The following is an 18,558-nucleotide window of genomic DNA, read 5'->3' on the forward strand; positions in this document are numbered from 1 at the left end:
AATTTTACTCTGTCACCTAGGATGGAGTGCAGTGGCACGATTTCGGCTAATTGCAACCTCCACCTCCTGAAGTCAAGTGATTCTCCTGCCTCAGCCTCCATAGTAGCTAGGATTACAGGCGCATGCCACCATGTCCAGCTAATTTTTGTATTTTTAGTAGAGACAGGGTTTCACCATGTTGGTCAGGCTGGTCTCGAACTTGTGACCTCAAGTGATCTGCCCACCTTGGCCTCCCAAAGTGCTAGGATTATAGGTGTGAGCCACCACATCCTGCTCATGATTTTTTAGTGCAATCTTAAAACATTTGCCTTTTCATTGGAGAATGTTGCTATTTAAATTTAGTGCGATTATTGATATGCCTGGGTTTAATCCTCTCATCTTTCTATATTTTGTTCGTGTCATTTGTGTCATTTGTTCTCCCCTCCCCGTTTCTTACCACATTTTAGAGTAATCAAGTCTGTATTATGTATTATTTTGGTTTTCTTTTTTTTTTTTTGAGACAGAGTTTCGCTCTTGTTGCCGAGGCTAGGGTGCAGTGGCAGGATCTCGGCTCACCGCAACCTCTGCCTTCCAGTTTCAAGCGATTCTGCTTCCTCAGCCTCCTTAATAGCTGGGATTACAGGTGCCCGCCACCACACCTGGCTTTTTGTATTTTTAGTAGAGGCGAGGTTTCACCATGTTGGCCAGTCTGGTCTCGAACTCCTGACCTCATGATCCACCTGCCTCGGCCTCCCGAAGTGCTGGGATTACAAGCGTGAGCCACCGCGCCTGGCCTCATTTTCTTTTAGATAGTTCGTTGGTTATACATTTTTTTAGTATTGGTCTAGTGGCTACCCTAGAAATTTTACCTGGTACCTTGGCTTGTCAGAGGTGACCTTAACTTAGGACATTAATATTTCCCAGCAGTGCAAACTCTACAAGGTGGTGTGATTCCTGCTACTGCTGTCACCTGCTAGAATTCTTTCCGATTTACCCAATTTTGACCCTTTCCATTGCTCTTCATTCCTTTCTGTATTCCTGTGCTTTTATTTGGGATTGTTTTCCTTCTGTCTGAAGAACTCCATTTTTGTACTTTTTTTTTTTGGTATATCTGCTGGCAAAAAAAAAAAAAAAACAAAAAAAACCCAACTCTCAGCTTTTATTGATTTTGTCTTCATTTATAGAAGATATTTTCACTGGGTGTGGAGTTCCAGGGTCACAGGTTATATTCTTTTCATCCTTCACTGCTGTCATTCCATTTTCTTCTCCCTTCCATTCTCCTGTTGAGAAGTCAGCTGTCAATCTTCTTGTTACTTTTTTGAAGGTAAATATCTCATTACTCCCTGCTTTTTTTTTTTTGCTTGTTTTGAGACAGAGTCTCGCTCTGTTGCCCAGGCTGGAGTGCAGTGGTGTGATTGCAGCTCACGCCGTGATCCCAGCTCTGTTGCCCAGGCTGGAGTGCAGTGGTGTGATTGCAGCTCACGCCGTGATCCCAGCTCTGTTGTCCAGGTGGAGGTTGTGCAGCCTCTACCTCCCGGGTTCAAGTGATTCACCTGCCTCAGCCTCCCTTTTTTTTTTTGAGGCAGGGTCTCACTCTGTTGCCCAGGCTGGAGTACAGTGGTGTGACCTGGGTTCACTGCAACCTCCGCCTTCTGCATTCAAGCAATTCTCCCGCCTCAGCCTCCCCCGTAGCCAGGACTACAGGCATGTGCCACCACACCCAGCTGATTTTTGTATTTTTTGGTAGAGATAGGGTTTCACCATGTTGGCCAGGCTGGTCTCAAACTCCTGACATCAGGTGATCTGCCCACCTCAGCCTCCCAAAGTGCCGGGATTACAGGCGTGAACCACTGCACCCAGCCCACTGCCTGTTTTTAAGAAATATTTTTGTGTTTGGATTCGGCAGTTTGACTCTGATGTACCTAGATGTGGTTTTCTTTGTATTTATCCAGATTATTTTTTGTAGAAGTTCAAGGATTTGTGACTTGGCTGGGTGTGGTAGTTTATGGGTGTAATCCCAGCACTTTGGGAGGCTGAGGTGGGTGGCTTACTTGAAGCAAGGAGTTTAGGACCAGCCTAGGCTAATAAAAAAAAAATTAGCCAGGTGTGGTGGTGCACACCTTTAGTCCCAGCTACTCAGGAGGCTGAGGCAGGAGGATCACTTAAGCCCAGGGGTCAAGGCTGCAGTGAGCTGTGATGACATCAGCGCATTCCAGCCTGGGTGACAGAGTGAGACCCTGTCTCTAAACAAACAAACAAACAAACAAAAAAACAAAGAAAAGGATAAATAGAACTTATGACTTGATGTCTTTTGTCTACATTGGAGACATCTTGGGTGGCATCTTTTCAAATAAACTTTCTGCTCCACTCTCTCTTCCTGTTCTGGGACTCCAGTATATTAGCCTTTCTCTCTTCTTTTGCTCATCCTTTCTTTTGCTGTGTCTAATCAGGTGTTGAACCCACCTACTAACTTCTTAATTTTTTTTTAAGAGATGGAATATCGCTGTGTTGCCCAGGCTGGAGTGCAGTGGTGCAATCACAGCTCGCTGCAGCCTTGACCTCCCAGGCTCAAGCAGTCCTCTCACCTCAGCCTCCATAGTAGGCTGGGACTACAGGTATGCGCCACCACACCCAATCAATTTTTTTTTTTTTTTTTGAGGTGGAGTCTGGCTCTGTCACCCAGGCTGGAGTTCAGTGGCACAACCTCGGCTCACTGCATGCTCCGCCTCGCGGGTTCATGCCATTCTCCTGCCTCAGCTTCCCGAGTAGCTGGGACTACAGGCACCCGCCACCATGCCCGGCTAATTTTTTTTTGTATTTTTAGTAGAGATGGGGTTTCACTGTGTTAGCCAGGATGGTCTTGTTCTCCTGACCTCGTGATCCACCCACCTCAGCCTCCCAAAGTGCTGGGATTACAGGCGTGAGCCATTGCGCCTGGCCATCAATTTTTTATAGAGATGAGGTCTCACTGTGTTGCCCAGGCTGGTCTTGAACTCCTGGGCTCTTATTTTTTTTGTAGAGAATGGCATCTTGCTATGTTGCCCAGCCTGGTTTTGAACTCCTGGGCAAAGCTGTTCTCCTGCCTTGTCCTCCCAAAGTGCTAGGATTATAGATGTGAGCCATCACTAAGACTCCTTTTATTAGAGTCCAGTTCTTTGGTAAGATTCTTCATTTCTTCACAGTTAGGTGAAAGTTATTGCTAAACCAAATAGTTGAATCATTTCTGGTTCTGTTTTTAGTATCTTGATTTTCTTTTTGTTTTTGTTCCTTTGGTCTTGTCTTTTGTCATGCTTGGTAATTTTTTATTGAATCGCTGGAATATTAGGTCTAAAAAATTACAGAGATGATGGATACTTTTCCATCCAGAGGGAATTTAACTTTTCTGATTTTTTTTTTTTTTTTTGAGACAGAGTCTTGCTCTGTTGCCCAGGTTGGAGTGCAGTGGCGCCATCTCTGCTCACTGCAAGCTCCGCCTCCCCAGGTTCATGCCATTCTCCTGCCTCAGTCTCCCAAGTAGCTGGGACTACAGGTGCCTGCCACCATGTCTGGCTGATTTTTTGTATTTTTAGTAGAGACAGGGTTTCAACGTGTTAGCCAGGATGGTCTCGATCTCCTGACCTTGTGATCCGCCCACCTCAGCCTCCCAAAGTGCTGGGATTACAGGCGTGAGCCACCGTGCCCGGCCGGGAATTTTAACTTTTCTTCAGCAAGCAGAGAGCACGCAGGTAGCTCACTCTGATCCAGTTGCTGCTGGTCCGTCTTGGTTCCCAGCTGAAGGATTGTGGCAGGACCCAGGTATTCCTTCCTGGCACCTTGGGACTGCAGAACTTCCTGCTCGGCTCTTTTGCCTTTCAGAGCTGACTTCTGGGCTTGGTGGGCCTCAGCCTGGTGCCTGTGGCTCCAGGGGCGGCAGCTGCCGTGAAGGGACTTAAGTGCACTGTGCCCTGCTCGCTTGTTGAAGTTGCATCCTCTTCTCTTGGCAGCTTGGCCCCTTATGTCTGGCTGGCTTGGAAGCCACTGAACTGTAAACTCTGTCTTTCCTTGCCAAGCGAGACTGTGAGCACTAGGCTCCTCCTTTTTTTTTTTTTTTTTGCCCAGGCTGGAGTGCAGTGGTGCCATCTTGGCTCACTGCAACCTCTGCCTCCCAGGTTCAAGCAATTCTCCTGCCTCAGCCTCCCGAGTAGCTGGGATTATAGGTGCCCACCACCACGCCTGGCTAACTTTTGTATTTTTAGTAGAGATAGGGTTTCACCACATTGGCCAGGCTGGTCTTGGACTCCTGACGTTGTGATCTGCCCACCTCGGCCTCCCAAAGTGCTGGGATTACAGGCGTGAGCCACCATGCCCAGCCACTTTTTTTTTTTTTTAATAGAGATGGGGTCTCGCTATGTTGTCCAGGCTGGTCTTGAACTCCTGTCCTCAGGCAATCCTGGCCTGGCACTGCCAGACTATGACAGCTCATTAGAATTGGCGAGAATTGGAAGGAGGCCTGAGCTGAGACACTGCACCTTACACCCGTGCCACTGAGCTCCTTCTGTGGCCATCCATGTGCCTGGTTGCATGTGTGTGCTTGAAAGCCAGGGGCTGGGAGCATCAGGTGACTGCCTGGATAGAAGCTGTATTATCCGTGGGACCACCTCAGTGTGGCTGGGACAGAGCCAGGCTCCCAGCTGGGAGGCTCAATCTTCAGAGCAGGGAGCTTTGAGAAGGCACCTGGGTACCCTTGAACTTTACAGAGGCCATGCATGATGACAGTGGGAAGTGCTAGATTATTCAGGGTATACTGCACACATGAGCCCACTGTGGAGTGTGGCAGCCAGCAGTGGCTCAGGGATGTGGTCACTGTGCCGGGGATGGGCAAGGCCCAGCAATGAGACACTGGCTCTTCCCTGGAGGTCAGAGGTATCTGGACGAAGGGCAGCCAGCAGGCCTCCCACCCCGCATCAGTCATTCAGGGACTCCCAGAGCACCCGCTCTGTGCCACGCCTCCAGGCAGAGGAGCAGGGTGGTCTCTGGGAAGTTCAGGAGGGCAGGGCTGCTCATGACCTGGGCCCTGGGTCTCGATGGGTCCTGCTCTCGGGGTGCTGAGGGCATCCGAGCTCTGGGGTGAGTGACCCCACTCCAAGTCAGGATCCATCAGAGCCCTGTCCAGGCATGTGTGGGGCCTGAGGATGCCCAGTCTGCCTGCCAGGCTCCTGTGTGGGTGCTTGGTCGGCCGCTGAGTGCTGTATGCTGAGTGCTGCCAGGGCCTTGTCCTTGGTGGGGCGGGGCTGGGCGCTGCTGCTCTACACGGAGCTTCGGCTGGGCCGTGTGTTCCTGTGCCAGGTGGTGTTGGCTGCCGGTGAGGAGCACTCAGAGCAGGGGGGCCCGCAGAAGGCGAGTGGCACTGGGTAGGGGCCGTGAGCTGTGGGCCGGTGCAGTGCTGGGCATCATTCTCCAGAAGGTGTGGGTTTCGCTCCTTGGTCCTCACACCGTGTGGGCACCGCAGTCCCCCTCTCCAGTCCCATGGGGCCGGGAATGCTGGTGTCCACTCAGGGTGGGGCCCCTGCTGGCCCCTCCACTGCTGACTGTTGTGGACACAGCCCTTTCTGTGAGGCTGTATATACAAGAGCAGTTTCCCTTGTTTCTCTCTTTGGGCATCCAGTAAAAGCATTTGTATGTGAGGCTGTTGAGAGAAATTTCTTGTTCTTTTAAGTTTTAGTTCTGCCTTATTTAAATCTCTGTAAACTTTTCCACTTGAGGAAAATGTGTCTGTTTGAGTTAGGACCCATCTGCAGTTTTTCTCCCTGCAAGCATCGTGCAGCCAGCGAGGGTGTGGGCGGCCTCAGTTTCCCCGTCCTCTTCACAGTGGAGTGGCCCCTCACTGTGTTGTCCACAGCTGTGGTGGGGAAGCCTGGTTGGTTCCTGGAGCCGGGGCAGTTTGATGGCACAGCAGTGGGGTGCAGGGCTGCACCGTCATGACCGGACCGTTTCTGGGCCTTATCATCTGCTGATGGGAGCCTTGCGTGGGCCTCTGCCGCACTCAGGAATGTCTGGCGCCCTTTGAGGGCATTGTGTCACCTGCCCTTCATTGTGCTCACGCATCTCTCCTTTGACTGGCACTCGGCTGCACCGAGCAGAAGACCACCTGGCACAGCGTGGCAGGGGCCAGAAGGGAGGCAAAAAGAGGCCCCAGCTGGCAGAATCCAGGCTTTCGCACCCTGGGGGCCACAGACAGGGCCTCTTCTCTGCAGACTTTTTTCTAATTCCCAGACGGTCAGAAGCAGCTGCTCAGCAAAAGGGAGGGGCTGCTGGGAGGACACAGGTACTGGCCATGCTGGACACAGGAGAGCCTCCAGAGCCCTGGGAGCTCATTAGCTGGGGGACCTGTAGGCTGGGCCCCAAAGGCATTAATGGGCCCTCCCGCGATTGGCCAGAGGGAATGTGATATCCTCGTAAGGGAAGCACATAATTGAGCTTCCATCGTCTGGAAACTTCCCTGAGAGCTCCTGATAGAGCCAGGTGAATGCGGATCAAGTGCCAGGTGATTTTCATTTCAAGGAAAGCAGTCATTTTAACTTCGTTAAATGTTTAATTCGAAGCTCCTTTTAAAAACGTACACACTTATCCCATAGCTTTATTAAGAAAATTTTCTGCGGAGCTTGGTGGCTTATGTCTGTAATCCCAGCACTTTGGGAGGCCGAGGTAAGCAGATCACCTGAGGTCAGGAGTTGGAGACCAGCTCGGCCAACATGGTAAAACCCCGTCTCTACTAAAAATACAAAAAAAATTAGCCAGGGATGGTGGTGCATGCCTGTAGTCCCAGCTATTTGGGAGGAGGCAGGAGAATTGCTTGAACCTTGTAGGCAGAGGTTGCAGTGATCCAAGATTGCACCATTGCACTCCAGCCTGGGCGACAGGGCAAGACTTCGTCTCAAAAAAAAAAAAAAAAAAAAAATTCGAACACCTGCAAAGTTGAAGTGAATTGTGGAGTCCCTCGCTCACACTTGTGGTCCACTCCCCAAAGCTATGCTGCCCTCACCGTTTTATTTTTCGGCACATTTCAAGGTAAGTTGCAGACATCTGTGTACTGCGCACAGCCCTTCAGCAGGCAGACCATCAGCTGAATACGGGTGAGCATCCTTCCTGGATCTTTTTCTCCCCTGAAGGTAAAGTTGGCGTAAAGTGAGATGCACAGGCCCTAATTGCTCCATCTGGAGAGTTCTGACAAACGGTCACCTGTCAGCCCAGAGCAGGGCTCTATGGACAGGCCTCATGCCCCTTCCAACAGTCCCAGCCCCGCAAGAGGCAACTGCTGTTTCAATTTCCTTCCGCTACAGACCAGTTGTGCCTGTTCTAGAATGCCCTATAAATGGAATCATATGATCTGTGCCCTGTCACTTCACATGCTTTTTTTTTTTTTTTTGGTGACAAGGTAGCTCTGTCACCCAGGCTGAGTGCAGTGGTTCCATCTCAGCCTACTGTAACCTCTCTCTCCTGGGCTCAAGCGATTCTCATGCCTTAGCCTCTCAAGTAGTTGGGACTACAGAGGCACGCCACCATGTCTAGCTAATTTTTTGTATTTTTAGTAGAGACAGGGTTTTGCTATGTAGGCCAGGCCGGTCTCAAACTCCTCAGGCGACTGCCCACCTTGGCCTCCCAAGGTGCTGGGATTGCCGGCGTGAGCCCCGTGTCCGGTGGACATGGTTTTGAGAGGCACCCATGGTGTTTTGTATGGTGAGTGGTATTGCTGTGTGAATACAAGCCAGAGTATTCTTGTATTAATGGACACCTGGACTGCTCCCCGTTTTTGGCTGTTCTGAATGAAGCTGCTACGAACATTCTTCTACAAGTTTTTTTGTGGACATATTTCTTTTTATTTTTAGAGACAGAGTCTCACTCTCTGGCCCAGGCTGAGTGCAGTGGTGCAATGACAGCTCACTGCAACCTCGACCTCTTGGGTGCAAGCAATCCTCCTGCCTCAGCCTCCTGAGTAGCTGGGACAATAAGTGTTTATCACCATACTCGGCTAATTTTTGGATTTTTTTATAGAGACAGGGTCTCACTGTGTTGCCCAGGCCGGTCTTGAACTCCTGGGCTCAGGTGATCTGCTGGCCTCAGCCTCCTAAAGTGCTGGGATTATGGGTGTGAGCCACTGCATCTGGCTGACATCTGTTTTTATTTCTCTTGGGTAAATACCTAGGAGTGGAATAGGTGGGTCAGAGGTGTGTGTTTAGTTTTGTAAGAAACTTCCAGGCCTTTTCCCGAGGTGGTTGTACCACTTCACGCTTCCATCAGCAGCATGGGTGAGCTGTGCTTGCTCAACATCCTCGCCGGCATTCACTGACGTCACTGGCTCGTGGCATTGTCACAGTTTTGTTTGCATTTCTGATGATTAATTAGTTGAGTTCTTTTTCATGTGCTTGTTGGCTATATTTTTTGTCTTCATGAAGCTTCTGTTGAATTGTTTTGCCTTTTTTTTTTATTTTGGCCTTTATTCTTTTTCTTATTTAAATAGAGTTCTTTTTTTTGAGACTGAGTCTTGCTCTGTTGCCCAGGCTGGAGTGCAGTGGTGCAATATTTGCTTACTGCAACTTCTGCTTCCTGGGTTCAAGCAATTCTCCCACCTCAGCCTGCCAAGTAGCTGGGATTACAGGCGCCTGTCACCACCCCTGGGTAATTTGTGTATTTTTAGTAGAGATGGGGTTTCACCATGTTGGCCAGGCTGGTCTCAAACTCCTGACCTCAGGTGATCCTCCCACCTCAGCCTCCCAAAGTGTTGGGATTACAGGCGTGAGCCACCGCGCCCGGCCCAATAGAGTTCATTTCTTAGAGCAGTCTTAGTTTACAGAAAACTTGTGCAGAAAGTACAGAGTTCCCATACGCCCCCTTCAATCCCCAGTTTCCCTGTGTTACTAACATCTTGTGTTAGCTGGTCCATTTGTTATGGTTGACGAGCCCGTCTTGCCAAGTTGTGGGTAAGAAGAGTCCACAGTTCACACTGAGGTTCACTCTTGGTGCTGTGCCTCCTATGGGTTTTCACAAATACACAATACGTGAACCCACCAGTGTGGAGTGGTGCAGAGCTGCAGTGTCCTGGAACCCTCCTCTCGGCCCACCCACCCTGCCTTTCCCCAGCCCTCGGTGGCCACTGACCTAATGCTGTCTCCATAGTTTTTCCTTTTCCGGAAGGTATATGCTTGGAGTCACACAGGATGTAGCCTTCTGGCCTCATTCGTTTTTCCTCTTCGTGTGCGTTGGCTGTCACGGGCGTTTCCCCAGGTAGTTCTTACTGCTTTCCTTTGATGTCACTGGCCCCACCCCCGCCACCAGTCTTCTCATAGTGCCTCTTGCGAGTCTGTTGGCTGTGCTGCAGTCGGTCCTGCCCATCGTCTCGGCCCTCTGGGACTGCCCGCCTTCAGATGCACCTTCGTTCACGGGCCTCACCGCTCACGTCCCAGCCGTCCTGGGGGTTCTGCTCTGTGTCTGAATGCCCCTGTGCCCAGCCCAGGCACCTTCTTAGGGTGGGAGGCCTTGCTGTTCTGCATAGAGTTGCAAGAGAGGTCAGGGGCCTCCAGCCCAGGGCGTGGATGAGTGGGCTGGCATCCTAACCATCTGACTGCTTGCGAGGTTCTTGCATGGTGGGGCTTTGCCGCTCTGGTCCCGGGGATCTTCCTTTGGACGCCTGCTCTGGACTCCTGATCTAGCTCCAGGAGGTGTCCTTAGTGACTTCTCGAAGCTACAGTGGGCCCATGAGTGATGTGCACTTCAGCTGTCCGGCAGGTTGTATTAACCAGTGACTTGTGTTTGATAACTTATGTATCCATCTGAGTTTTGAATCACTTAGGACACATTCTTGATCCTGTTTGTTCATCTGAGCGAGGACAGGTCCTGTGCGGGGTCCCCACACCTGTCTCTTGAGCACAGCCCCCAGTGGTGCCTGCAGGCTCACTACTCACCAAGGGGGCCCCAGGTCTATGTTTCTGTCTCCCGGGAGGACTGCCTGACGCCTGATAGGTGCTCAGCAAGTGCCCTTGGGATGGAGCGTGAGTGCCACTGTCTCTTCTGTGCTGTGTGCGGGCAGCAGATCCATCACATGGTGGGCACCTGACTGGGCAGGCAGGTGTGTGGGGGTGCACGCTCTCTCCAGGATCAGATGGAAGCCCCCACCGTTTCTGGTTCCCCTGACCTGGCTCCACATTCCTTGCAGTCCCTTGTCCTGGTACTGGGTTCACAGAAGTCTCACTTGTGCCTGGGGCTGGGAGGTTCTGATGAGGCCTGAGTGTGCCACGCCTCGCTTCCGTTCCACCTTTCCTTCCTGATCAGAGGTGGAGCTTATATTTGGAGGGGCGACTCTAGCTCCCTGGAGGTGCAGTCCTGCGGTCCTGCCCATGTGAAGGTGGGCGAGTAACCTGAGCTTGCCAGCCACTCGACAGAATCCTTGACTCCTACTGCAGACATGCTTCTGGACCTCAGCGACCTGCTCCAGGTAGACAACCTCCGTCCTGCATCTTTACCCACCTGGGGTTGTGACCGGGGTACACCAGGTGCCTCCATGCATCTCAGTGGCCAGTCTGTGCTGCCTGCCCGGTCAGGAAGTTTTGGTCTGTAGGATGAGGGGCCTTCATGACATGGGGGTCATAGTCCGAGACTCGTGGGAGTGTGGGTCTCCATGGCAGGAGGGCAGCTGCCAGTGCGGGGCACGGTTGGGTGTTAGGCCTGGGTGAACAGTGAACTTTTGTCCTACACAAAGGAGATTATTTTTAATTAAAAAAATTTTTTGTGAGTACCTAGTTTGGTATAGGAGATTATTTCTTTTGACCTTGCATTTTATTTATTTATTTATTTATGAGATGGAGTCTCGCTCTGTCACCCAGGCTGGAGTGCAATGGCGTGATCTCAGCTTACTGCAACCTCTGCCTCCCGGGCTCAAGCGATCCTCCCACCTCAGCCTCCCAAGTAGCTGGGACCACAGGTGCCCACCACCAAGCTGGGCTATTTTGTATTTTTAGTAGAGACGGGGTCTTGCCATGTTGCCCAGGCTGCTCTCGAACTCCTGAGCTCAATCAATCCTTCCACCAAGGCCTCCCTAAGTACTGGGATCACAGGCATGAACAACCATACCTGGCCTCTTGCATGCATTTTAAATTGTAGAAAAATCTTATATTACAGTCTGTTTGGAGACACTCACTTTCTGGGTACCACAGAAAGCATTTTCAGTTACATCTCTCTTTCCACATGACTGAACAAAGTGACAGTGGAAAGACCAACCCCAGGGACCCCTGTGCAGACAGGACACAGGGTGGGGGCACCGAGGCTCTGCAGGGACGGTGCTGGGGGCTGCACCACAGGTGCTTGGTGACCATGCTGCTGAGGACTCAAAAAGAAAAATACTGAAAACAGTTGTGACCACAGTGCAGCATTCATGTAGCTATCACTCCTCGAAGGGAGCTCTCTCCAGACCCAGGTGCCCACAGGGGTTCTGGGCACCCACGGGCTGTGCTGCCACCTCTGGTCCTCGAGGGCTTTCCGCCTTTGGCAGCAGCCCACAGTTAGGCTTCTGCCCGTGTCAGGTGGCACCCGGGGTCCTTGTCCTCCCAGCTGTCTTTTTAAATGGCAACTCAGAAGCTACTGCTGAAATATTTTGTGGTCAAGCTAAAAATAGTCTGCTGGAATTGTGATAATCCAGCAAGTCCACATTTCAGATGCTCTGTGCTCGGTGCAGGGCAAAACCATATGACCCTGGTTCCAACCCCACGACTTCCCAGGGAAGATGAGTGTGAGGGCCAGGGCCAGGGCAGCTGCTCCGGAAGTGGTCAGGCTCCTGGGGACTCAGATGATCCCATGACAAGCTCATGGAGTCTCCCTCTTGATCCCTGCCTTAGGGCAGACCCAGGTTGCTCACTGGCCTGGGCACACAGCTCATCAGACACCCACGAGGGCAGTCTGCAGGCAGAATACACCTGCTGCCCAGGAAGAGAGATGGGGGGCAGCTGGCCATGCCCCACCCTGACCTCTGCCCTCAAGGAGCAGCCACTGTTAGACTGTTAGCAAGAGAATTTCCAATAAATGGTCCTCATACATGTTAGCAACTCTGTAAAGAACTGCATGTGTTTAGGCTGGGCGCGGTGGCTCACACCTGTAATCCCAGCACTTTGGGAGGCTGAGGCAGGCAGATCACCTGAGGTCAGGAGTTGGAGACCAGCCTGGCCAACATGGTGAAACCCCGTCTCTACTAAAAATACAAAAATTAGCTGGGCATCGTGGCGGATGCCTATAAGCCCAGCTACTTAGGAGGCTGAGACAGGAGAATCGCTTGAACCCCGGAGGTGGAGGTTGCAGTGAGTCACGATTGCGCCATTGCACTCCAGCCTGGGCAACAAGAGTGAAACTTTGTCTCAAGAAAACAAACAAACAAAAAACTGCAGCCAGGTGCGGTGGCTCACTCCTGTAATGCCAGTACTTTGGGAGGCCGAGGTGGGCAGATCACGAGGTCAGGAGATTGAGACCACCTTGGCTAACACGGTGAAACTCCGTCTCTACTAGAAATACAAAAAAATTAGCCGGGCATGGTGGCTGGCGCCTGTAGTCCTAACTACTCAGGAGGCTGAGGCAGGAGAATGACGTGAACCCGGGAGGCGGAGCTTGCAGTGAGCCGAGATCGCACCACTGCACTCCAGCCTGGGCCACAGAGCGAGACTCCGTCTCAGAAACAAACTAAAACAAAAAAACTGCATGCGTTTTGCACACATGGCTTTTTAAGCGTGAGTTTCCATGTAAAGGCCCTTTGGAGATTCCTCACTTGCAGCGTTCAGGTCTCATCGACCCCTGTGTCTCTGGGATACAAGGGTGTGGGATCAGGACGGTCAAGATGCAGGGGCCTGGCAGGAACCCAGCACAGGGGTTGGGGCACTCACACGTGACATGCGTGAGTCACACCTAGACACACTGTGTGTGTACACACATGCATGTCTGCACACTGCATGCGGATGCACACACACACTACATGTGCTGACACGCCCCAGTTTGGTGAGCAGACCCCAGGGATTCCTAGAACCCCCAGAAACTGTGAGGAGGAGAAATTCCTTCAGAAGGCACACTCCGTGAGCCACCAGCCCTTGTGATGGAGCCCTCGGATATAATGGAGAAGATGGAAGCTGTGCCCCACTGGGGTGGGAGGTGACCAGGAGGAGCTGCTGTGGGGGCCCAGCCCTCCCAGCGGGCAGAGTCCCTCATCAGAAGTATCCCCCACAAGCGCTGCCTCTGGCTCTTACCTCTGTCTCCTGCCTCTAGCACAGACAGGTCTCTTTGTGTGTGGTCCCTAAGGTCTCCCAGTACCTCGGAGTCAGCAAGCACCTGGAAGTGCCACTGGCGTGCCAGGACAAGGGGACTTGTCTAGGGGCCCATGAGCCGGGCTTGGTCAGGCGAGGGAATTCTTTGGGGGAGGCTAGTGGCAGAGGGCCAGACTGGCCAAGCCTATGAGACCCGAGGGCCCCAGGGGCAAGCCTGGGATGAAGACAGCCAAGGGTGGGCAGGGCTCTTGCAGGCTCCAGCAGGGACCAGGCTATTCCCGCTCTGCACCTCATCCACACCTGCCAGCAGACATTGCTCTGAAGTGTCTTCCCCCAGCCAGCAGGGCTCCTTAGGGGTACTCGGCCCACGGCAGGGCTGTGCACACGGTCTGCACACAGGCTAGAGTCCTTGTTTTGCTGAGGACAAGCAGCGGTGCTCCCATCACTGCCAGCCCTCGGGGTTGCCCCTCTCGGTCTGGGCCTCACCTCCACTGCCCTATGGCAGGTAGCCAAGGCAGGGGTGACAGGATCTGCGTGGATTTGGACCTAAGGTAGGAATGGTGCGGGGGGCAGGGGAGTCACTGAGGAACACAGATCTCAATCCCAGCAAGGGGGCTGAGGCCAAGACCCCTGGGCCCATCGGAATCTGGGCTGGAGGTGTGGCTGGTGGGAGCACATGTGGACAGAACAGGTTTTGTGTTCATGGGTGCGCAATTGTGAATGAAATGCAGCGTGCACCGTGTGATGACGCCCTGGGAGGGACCTTGCAGTCGGGTTTTCTTCTAAGCAGATGCCATCATTGGCGAGACGGCAGCACGGCCTTAAGCAGCGGCTTAGAGGAAGAAGGCAGGGCCCTGGGAGCCCCAGCAGCCAAGGGAGGACGGTCAGGCTTGCGGGTGTAGGGTGGCTGCTGCACAGGCCATCGGAGTCTTTAAAGACTGAACAAGAGATGCATTTTAAGAGAAAAAAAGCAAACATTTCCTTAAATACCAATGCTGTTTCTGGTTGTGATCTCTCCATCTCAGGTGAATGTGTACGTGCTGGGAAAGACGTTTCTCCTCTTGGCAAGAGAGCTCTGCATCAATGCGCCAGCCATAGGTAGGCATCTGGGTGAGATGCTGGGGCGTCCAGCAGGCTGCTGTAGGGATCAGCGTGCCAAATGTCCTTTGAACAGTGGAGGGAAATCCTGTTGAAGTATGGGACCCCTCAAGGTAAGAAATGTTTCTTAAAGCTGCTGGGAGCTCAGCAGTGTGGGGCCTTATTTTCTAAGACAGTCTCGCTGTTGTCCAGGCTGGAGTGCAGTGGCACAATCATAGCTCACTGCAGCCTCAAACTCTGGCCTCAAGCGATCCTCCTGCCTTGGCCTCCCAAAGCACTGGGATTACAGGCATGAGACCGCATCTGGCCTGGGGCTTGCTTTCTGCTGCAAAACCAGAAGGCCCGTTGTCAGTGCCCATCAGGTGTGCAGGAAGGTGTAGACGGGGAAACAGAAGTGCTGCGTGCTGGGAGCATCTTGTGTGGACAGGGTTTAAGGGACACACCTGGCACCAGGTACCTGTGGACAGATGGGGACAGTGGGGCAGCTCCTGGTTGTGCTTTCCAGCCACAGCCCTCTTTTGTGGTTTTTCTGCCACTTTTGTTCTGTGTTGAGTGCCCAGTGTGTGCAAGTTTGTGGAACTCCTGTATGCCTTTTCTTGACATGTTAGGTATAGGGTAAGTCCTGTCTCCCCCTCGAGGCAGCAGCAATGTTCATGCATGCAGAATCTAATCTAGTGGAAAAGTCTAGAAGGAAAGGATCTGAACAGCACTCACTGCCCGATGGTTCTGACCTACCGTTTCTTTACCAAGCAGATGACTGGTTTCCACGGTCCGCTTAGAGGCCCCTTTCTTACTTCGCCTGTCTGCATCTAGGAGCGTATGTCCTTGGGGTAGAGAAGCACCAGGTGGGGCTGGGTCACCAACAGGACTGAGCAGCATGGGCTGCAGCAGCAGAGGGGCACTGGCTGGGGCTCTACACTCGGCCCATGCCCTCTCCCAGGTGCCAAGAGGGGCCATCCCTCTTTTCAGGGGTCATACAGGTTTTCCAGAAGGCAACTGCCTATGGGGTATGCAGAGTGGGAGGACAGAGTCAAGGGGTGGGAGAGTCTGCTTCACCCTATAGTCCACTCCTGCAACAGGCTGTCCCGCAGCAGTGTCACAGCTGGCGACACTGTATCCCCAGGGTCCAGAATGCTGGGCCCAGCAGAATGCTCCCCCAACAATCTGTTCATAGGGTAGGACTCTGAGGTGCTAGTGATGCATTAGGACATAGAGACAACCAGGCACCTGGTGTTTCCTAGGGTGGCCCAGAAGCCAGCCAGCAACCCAGGGGACGGATGGGCTTCACTGGGGTGCAGTTTGCTCCTAACCACATAGCATGTTCAGCATGACAGGTTTTCTCCTCGGGATGGGAGGGAGCTGTTCTGTTGCATGAGAAAGAGAATACTCAACTGTACAACTCCTGTAGTCATTTACTGACACGTGGGTGTTATTTTAGGCAAGCTTTATTACAGAAGTCCACTATTTTAAGTGACTTTTTGCCGATTTTAGATTTGAAGGGAAGGTCTCAAGTTAAGCTTGGAACCACTTAGAATCCAAGAGGGTAGCAGGAACATCCAAACCCTCAAAGCAGGTGGCGTGGGTGCCACTGGGAGGGGATCTGGGGCCTGTCTTGAGCCCTAAATCTTCCTCCACCTGAGACGTGCACCCCAGTGTACCAGAAATGCCTAAGACTCCAATCCCCGGGCTCTGGCTGTGTGGAAAAGGTCTCTACTTTACACAATCAAGCTTCAGCTGACTATGTGTCAAAGAGACAAGGTTAAGAGCAGCCTTTCATGGTGTCAGGAAGCAGTTAGCATCTTGACTTCCCCTCCACTCACTCACTGACCTGCTGCAGCCTCCCCGGGCACCTCAGGCGTAGAAAATGAGTTCAGGGATCTGCCCACCCTGGACCCCAGTCCCGTTGGTGCTGTCCGAGGAGCACTGGAACTGGAAGGCCACCTTTCCACACTGCACTTCCGTCATCCCCTCCTGCCCAAAGTAGCTGAGTTCGCTGCCGTCCAGGACGGCACTGGCCGTGTAGAAGGTGTCTTGTTCAACCTGGACCGGGTGTTCAAACCAGACCGGGAAGGTGTTACTGGATCCATCTGACATGAACTTAGTCAGGTTCTGAGCCAGAACCACCCCGAGCCGCTTGAGCTCAATCTTCACGCTGTACTCAGCCTTCCCAGAGCTGGATCCATACAGGCCCAGCCCTGCAATAAATACCCTTCTGTCCACTGCAAACTGGATGCTGTCGCAGCGCCCGCGGTACCGCCACTGGTTGCTGCGGTAGGCAGAAGACTGGAATCGGTGGCACCTCTGCGGGGCGAGGCCCTTCCTCTTGGTCAGGGGGAAGTCCAGGCGGGGCTTGTTGGTGGCCGTGTACCATAGGAAGATGCTGTGGGTCTCCTCCAGAGTCAGGATGTCTGACTGTGCAGCGCCGTTGGCAAACTCCTCTAGGGTCATGGTTGGAATTCGGACCAGATAGAGGGCTCGCCCCAAAACATGCCTCTTGTTTCGTGGGGTGACCGGCAGCCCCTGCCTCTTGCACTCTGCCTCGGCCCAGTTCAGGACGGCCTCGAAGACCACCGCTTCCTTGGTGTTGAGGGCCTCCCGAGTGACAATGATCTCCAGCGTCTGCCGGTCTATCTCACAGAAGCCTTCGGACCGTAGGGCCATCTCGGCCTGTGCATCAATGACCTCCCAGCAGCGCTGCGTCAGCTCGGGCTCCTCAAACAGCCGGCTCTGGGACAGCAGGACACAGGCGTTCTTGGCTTCCAAACTTGTCTCCAGAAAGTTGACACAGGCTTTTGCCAATGCTGGGACGATGTACTTCTTAGCAGCGTACAGAGTGGCCAGCACCGTGTCGGCTTCCAGATCGATCTCATCACTGTACATGTACCTAGGCGAGGCAGGGCCCGCGTCAGGGGCTGGCTCCCAAGCACCCATTGCGGGGCTGGGCCTGGGAGAGGAGTCCATCAGCTCCCGTGTGCTTCCCCTCAGAAGCCTCGGGAAGCCGCCTAAAACGGACCCACCCGTCCTTCCCCAGTAGAGTGGACTTACTTTAACAGGATCAGAAAGGCTGCGGGCTCGACGTCTGGAATGTGAATTTCAGATTGGACTTCCGCCAGGTCTCCGTAGAACATGGCATAGAAGACGGAGCTGCCGACAGCCAGGACGTACTGGGAGGAGAAAGCGCCGCTGTGAGCCTGGCTCTCCCGCGGGCTGCGGGTCAGCCACACGGCGGGCGGGGCACGCGTTCCGAGAGGGGCTGCCGCTACCCACCTTGTGGGCGGGCACCGTCCTGGTCGCCCCCGGGGGCCCCACGACGAAGTGCACGTCAGCCATGAGCTCGTTGTTGAACATGAGCGCGTTCCTGCAAAGGCAGAGGCACGGGCTGGGGGCGTGGGCGCGTGCGGGCGCGGGGGCCGCGGGGCACGGGCTCACCTCTCGCGCAGCGTGGGGCGGCAGCACCGCCAACCTGGGCTCTCCTGGTGGTTGTTGCCGAGTGTGGGCGGCGCGGGCGCGGGCGGCGGCGGCGCGGGCGCGGGAACGGTGGGCTGGCTGCGCGGCCCGGCCTTCCTGCCCACGGCGGCGCCGGCGTTGCTGTTGGCTAGGTCCGCGGCCGCGGCGCTGGCGGGAGCGTAGAGCTCTGCCGCCATCTTCGCGGGCGGGACGGCGGGGGCAGCCTCGGCGCCTGTGGACGCCGCGCCCCGCGCCCTCGCGCCGCGCCGGGGCCTCGGGAGCGGCTCTGCAAGTAAAAGCAAGGAGGTCAGGCACTGAGCGACGCGGCCGTGCAGGCAGGCTAGGGGCAGCAGCATGGGCGGCGGCGGCGCTGTGACCCGCGGGGCTGCCACCCGCTCCCCTGCCACCCCCGCCCCTGCGACCTCCGCCCCTGCGACCCTGCCCGAGCCCAGTCTAGCGCAGCCCGGCCAGGCCTGGCCGCGGGGGGCGCCGTCCCGCCCGCCCGCCGGAGCCCGTACCCGCCGCGGCGCTGCTGCGTCACGCTGCGTCACCCTGCGTCAGGGCCGCGCCCCCGCGCGACGACGTTGCCGCGCGGCCCCGCCCCCAGGCCCGACAGCCTCGAAGCTGCTCTAGCTTCTGCCGGGCAGCCGGCGCTAGACGCGCGCGGTGCAGAGGCCGCCGTGGAAGGCGGCCGCCCCCAGACCCGCAGTGCCATGCGCAGGTGCTTGCGCCCGTTCTTTAGTGAGCGAGCTTTTGGTTAGGA

General features: G+C 54.2%; 2 protein-coding genes across 5 annotated transcripts in view; one reads left to right on the forward strand and one right to left on the reverse strand.

Moving 5' to 3' along the window:
• The window catches only part of BRF1 (BRF1 RNA polymerase III transcription initiation factor subunit), a 78,979-nt gene that overhangs the window by 32,365 nt on the left and 28,056 nt on the right, over positions 1 to 18,558 (forward strand). For both annotated transcript variants that reach the window (XM_032179629.2, XM_032179630.2), the window contains exons 4-5: positions 10,416 to 10,447; positions 14,276 to 14,348. In XM_032179629.2, the coding sequence (XP_032035520.1) occupies positions 10,416 to 10,447; positions 14,276 to 14,348 (105 nt within the window). The remainder of the gene's footprint in view (positions 1 to 10,415; positions 10,448 to 14,275; positions 14,349 to 18,558) is intronic.
• BTBD6 (BTB domain containing 6) lies at positions 15,776 to 18,342 on the reverse strand. Of its 3 annotated transcripts, XM_058429952.1 has the most exons (5): positions 18,314 to 18,328; positions 17,778 to 18,081; positions 17,616 to 17,706; positions 17,394 to 17,512; positions 15,776 to 17,232 (listed from the first exon to the last, which is right to left on the reverse strand). In XM_058429952.1, exons 2-5 carry the CDS (start codon positions 17,990 to 17,992, stop codon positions 16,200 to 16,202), a joined length of 1,458 nt encoding a protein of 485 aa, XP_058285935.1. In that variant the 5' UTR covers positions 17,993 to 18,081; positions 18,314 to 18,328; the 3' UTR covers positions 15,776 to 16,199. The 3 variants fall into 3 exon arrangements, with proteins under 3 accessions (XP_058285935.1, XP_032035526.1, XP_032035527.1); XM_032179635.2 differs by having other exon boundaries at positions 17,778 to 18,342; XM_032179636.2 differs by lacking the exon at positions 18,314 to 18,328 and having other exon boundaries at positions 17,812 to 17,916.

The sequence above is a fragment of the Hylobates moloch genome, unplaced genomic scaffold (genome assembly GCF_009828535.3).
Source record: "Hylobates moloch isolate HMO894 unplaced genomic scaffold, HMol_V3 SCAFFOLD_16, whole genome shotgun sequence".
Classification (NCBI taxonomy): domain Eukaryota; kingdom Metazoa; phylum Chordata; class Mammalia; order Primates; family Hylobatidae; genus Hylobates; species Hylobates moloch.

Bases quoted from the DNA above. Each gene is read 5' to 3' on its own strand.
- BTBD6 (XM_032179635.2), bottom strand. From the start codon at position 18,151: ATGCTGCTGCCCCTAGCCTGCCTGCACGGCCGCGTCGCTCAGTGCCTG. The intron at 17,707-17,777 runs GTGAGCCCGTGC...CTGCCTTTGCAG, and splicing joins CGCCCCACGCTGCGCGAGAG to GAACGCGCTCATGTTCAACA. The intron at 17,513-17,615 runs GTGGGTAGCGGC...TTCTCCTCCCAG, and splicing joins GGACGGTGCCCGCCCACAAG to TACGTCCTGGCTGTCGGCAG.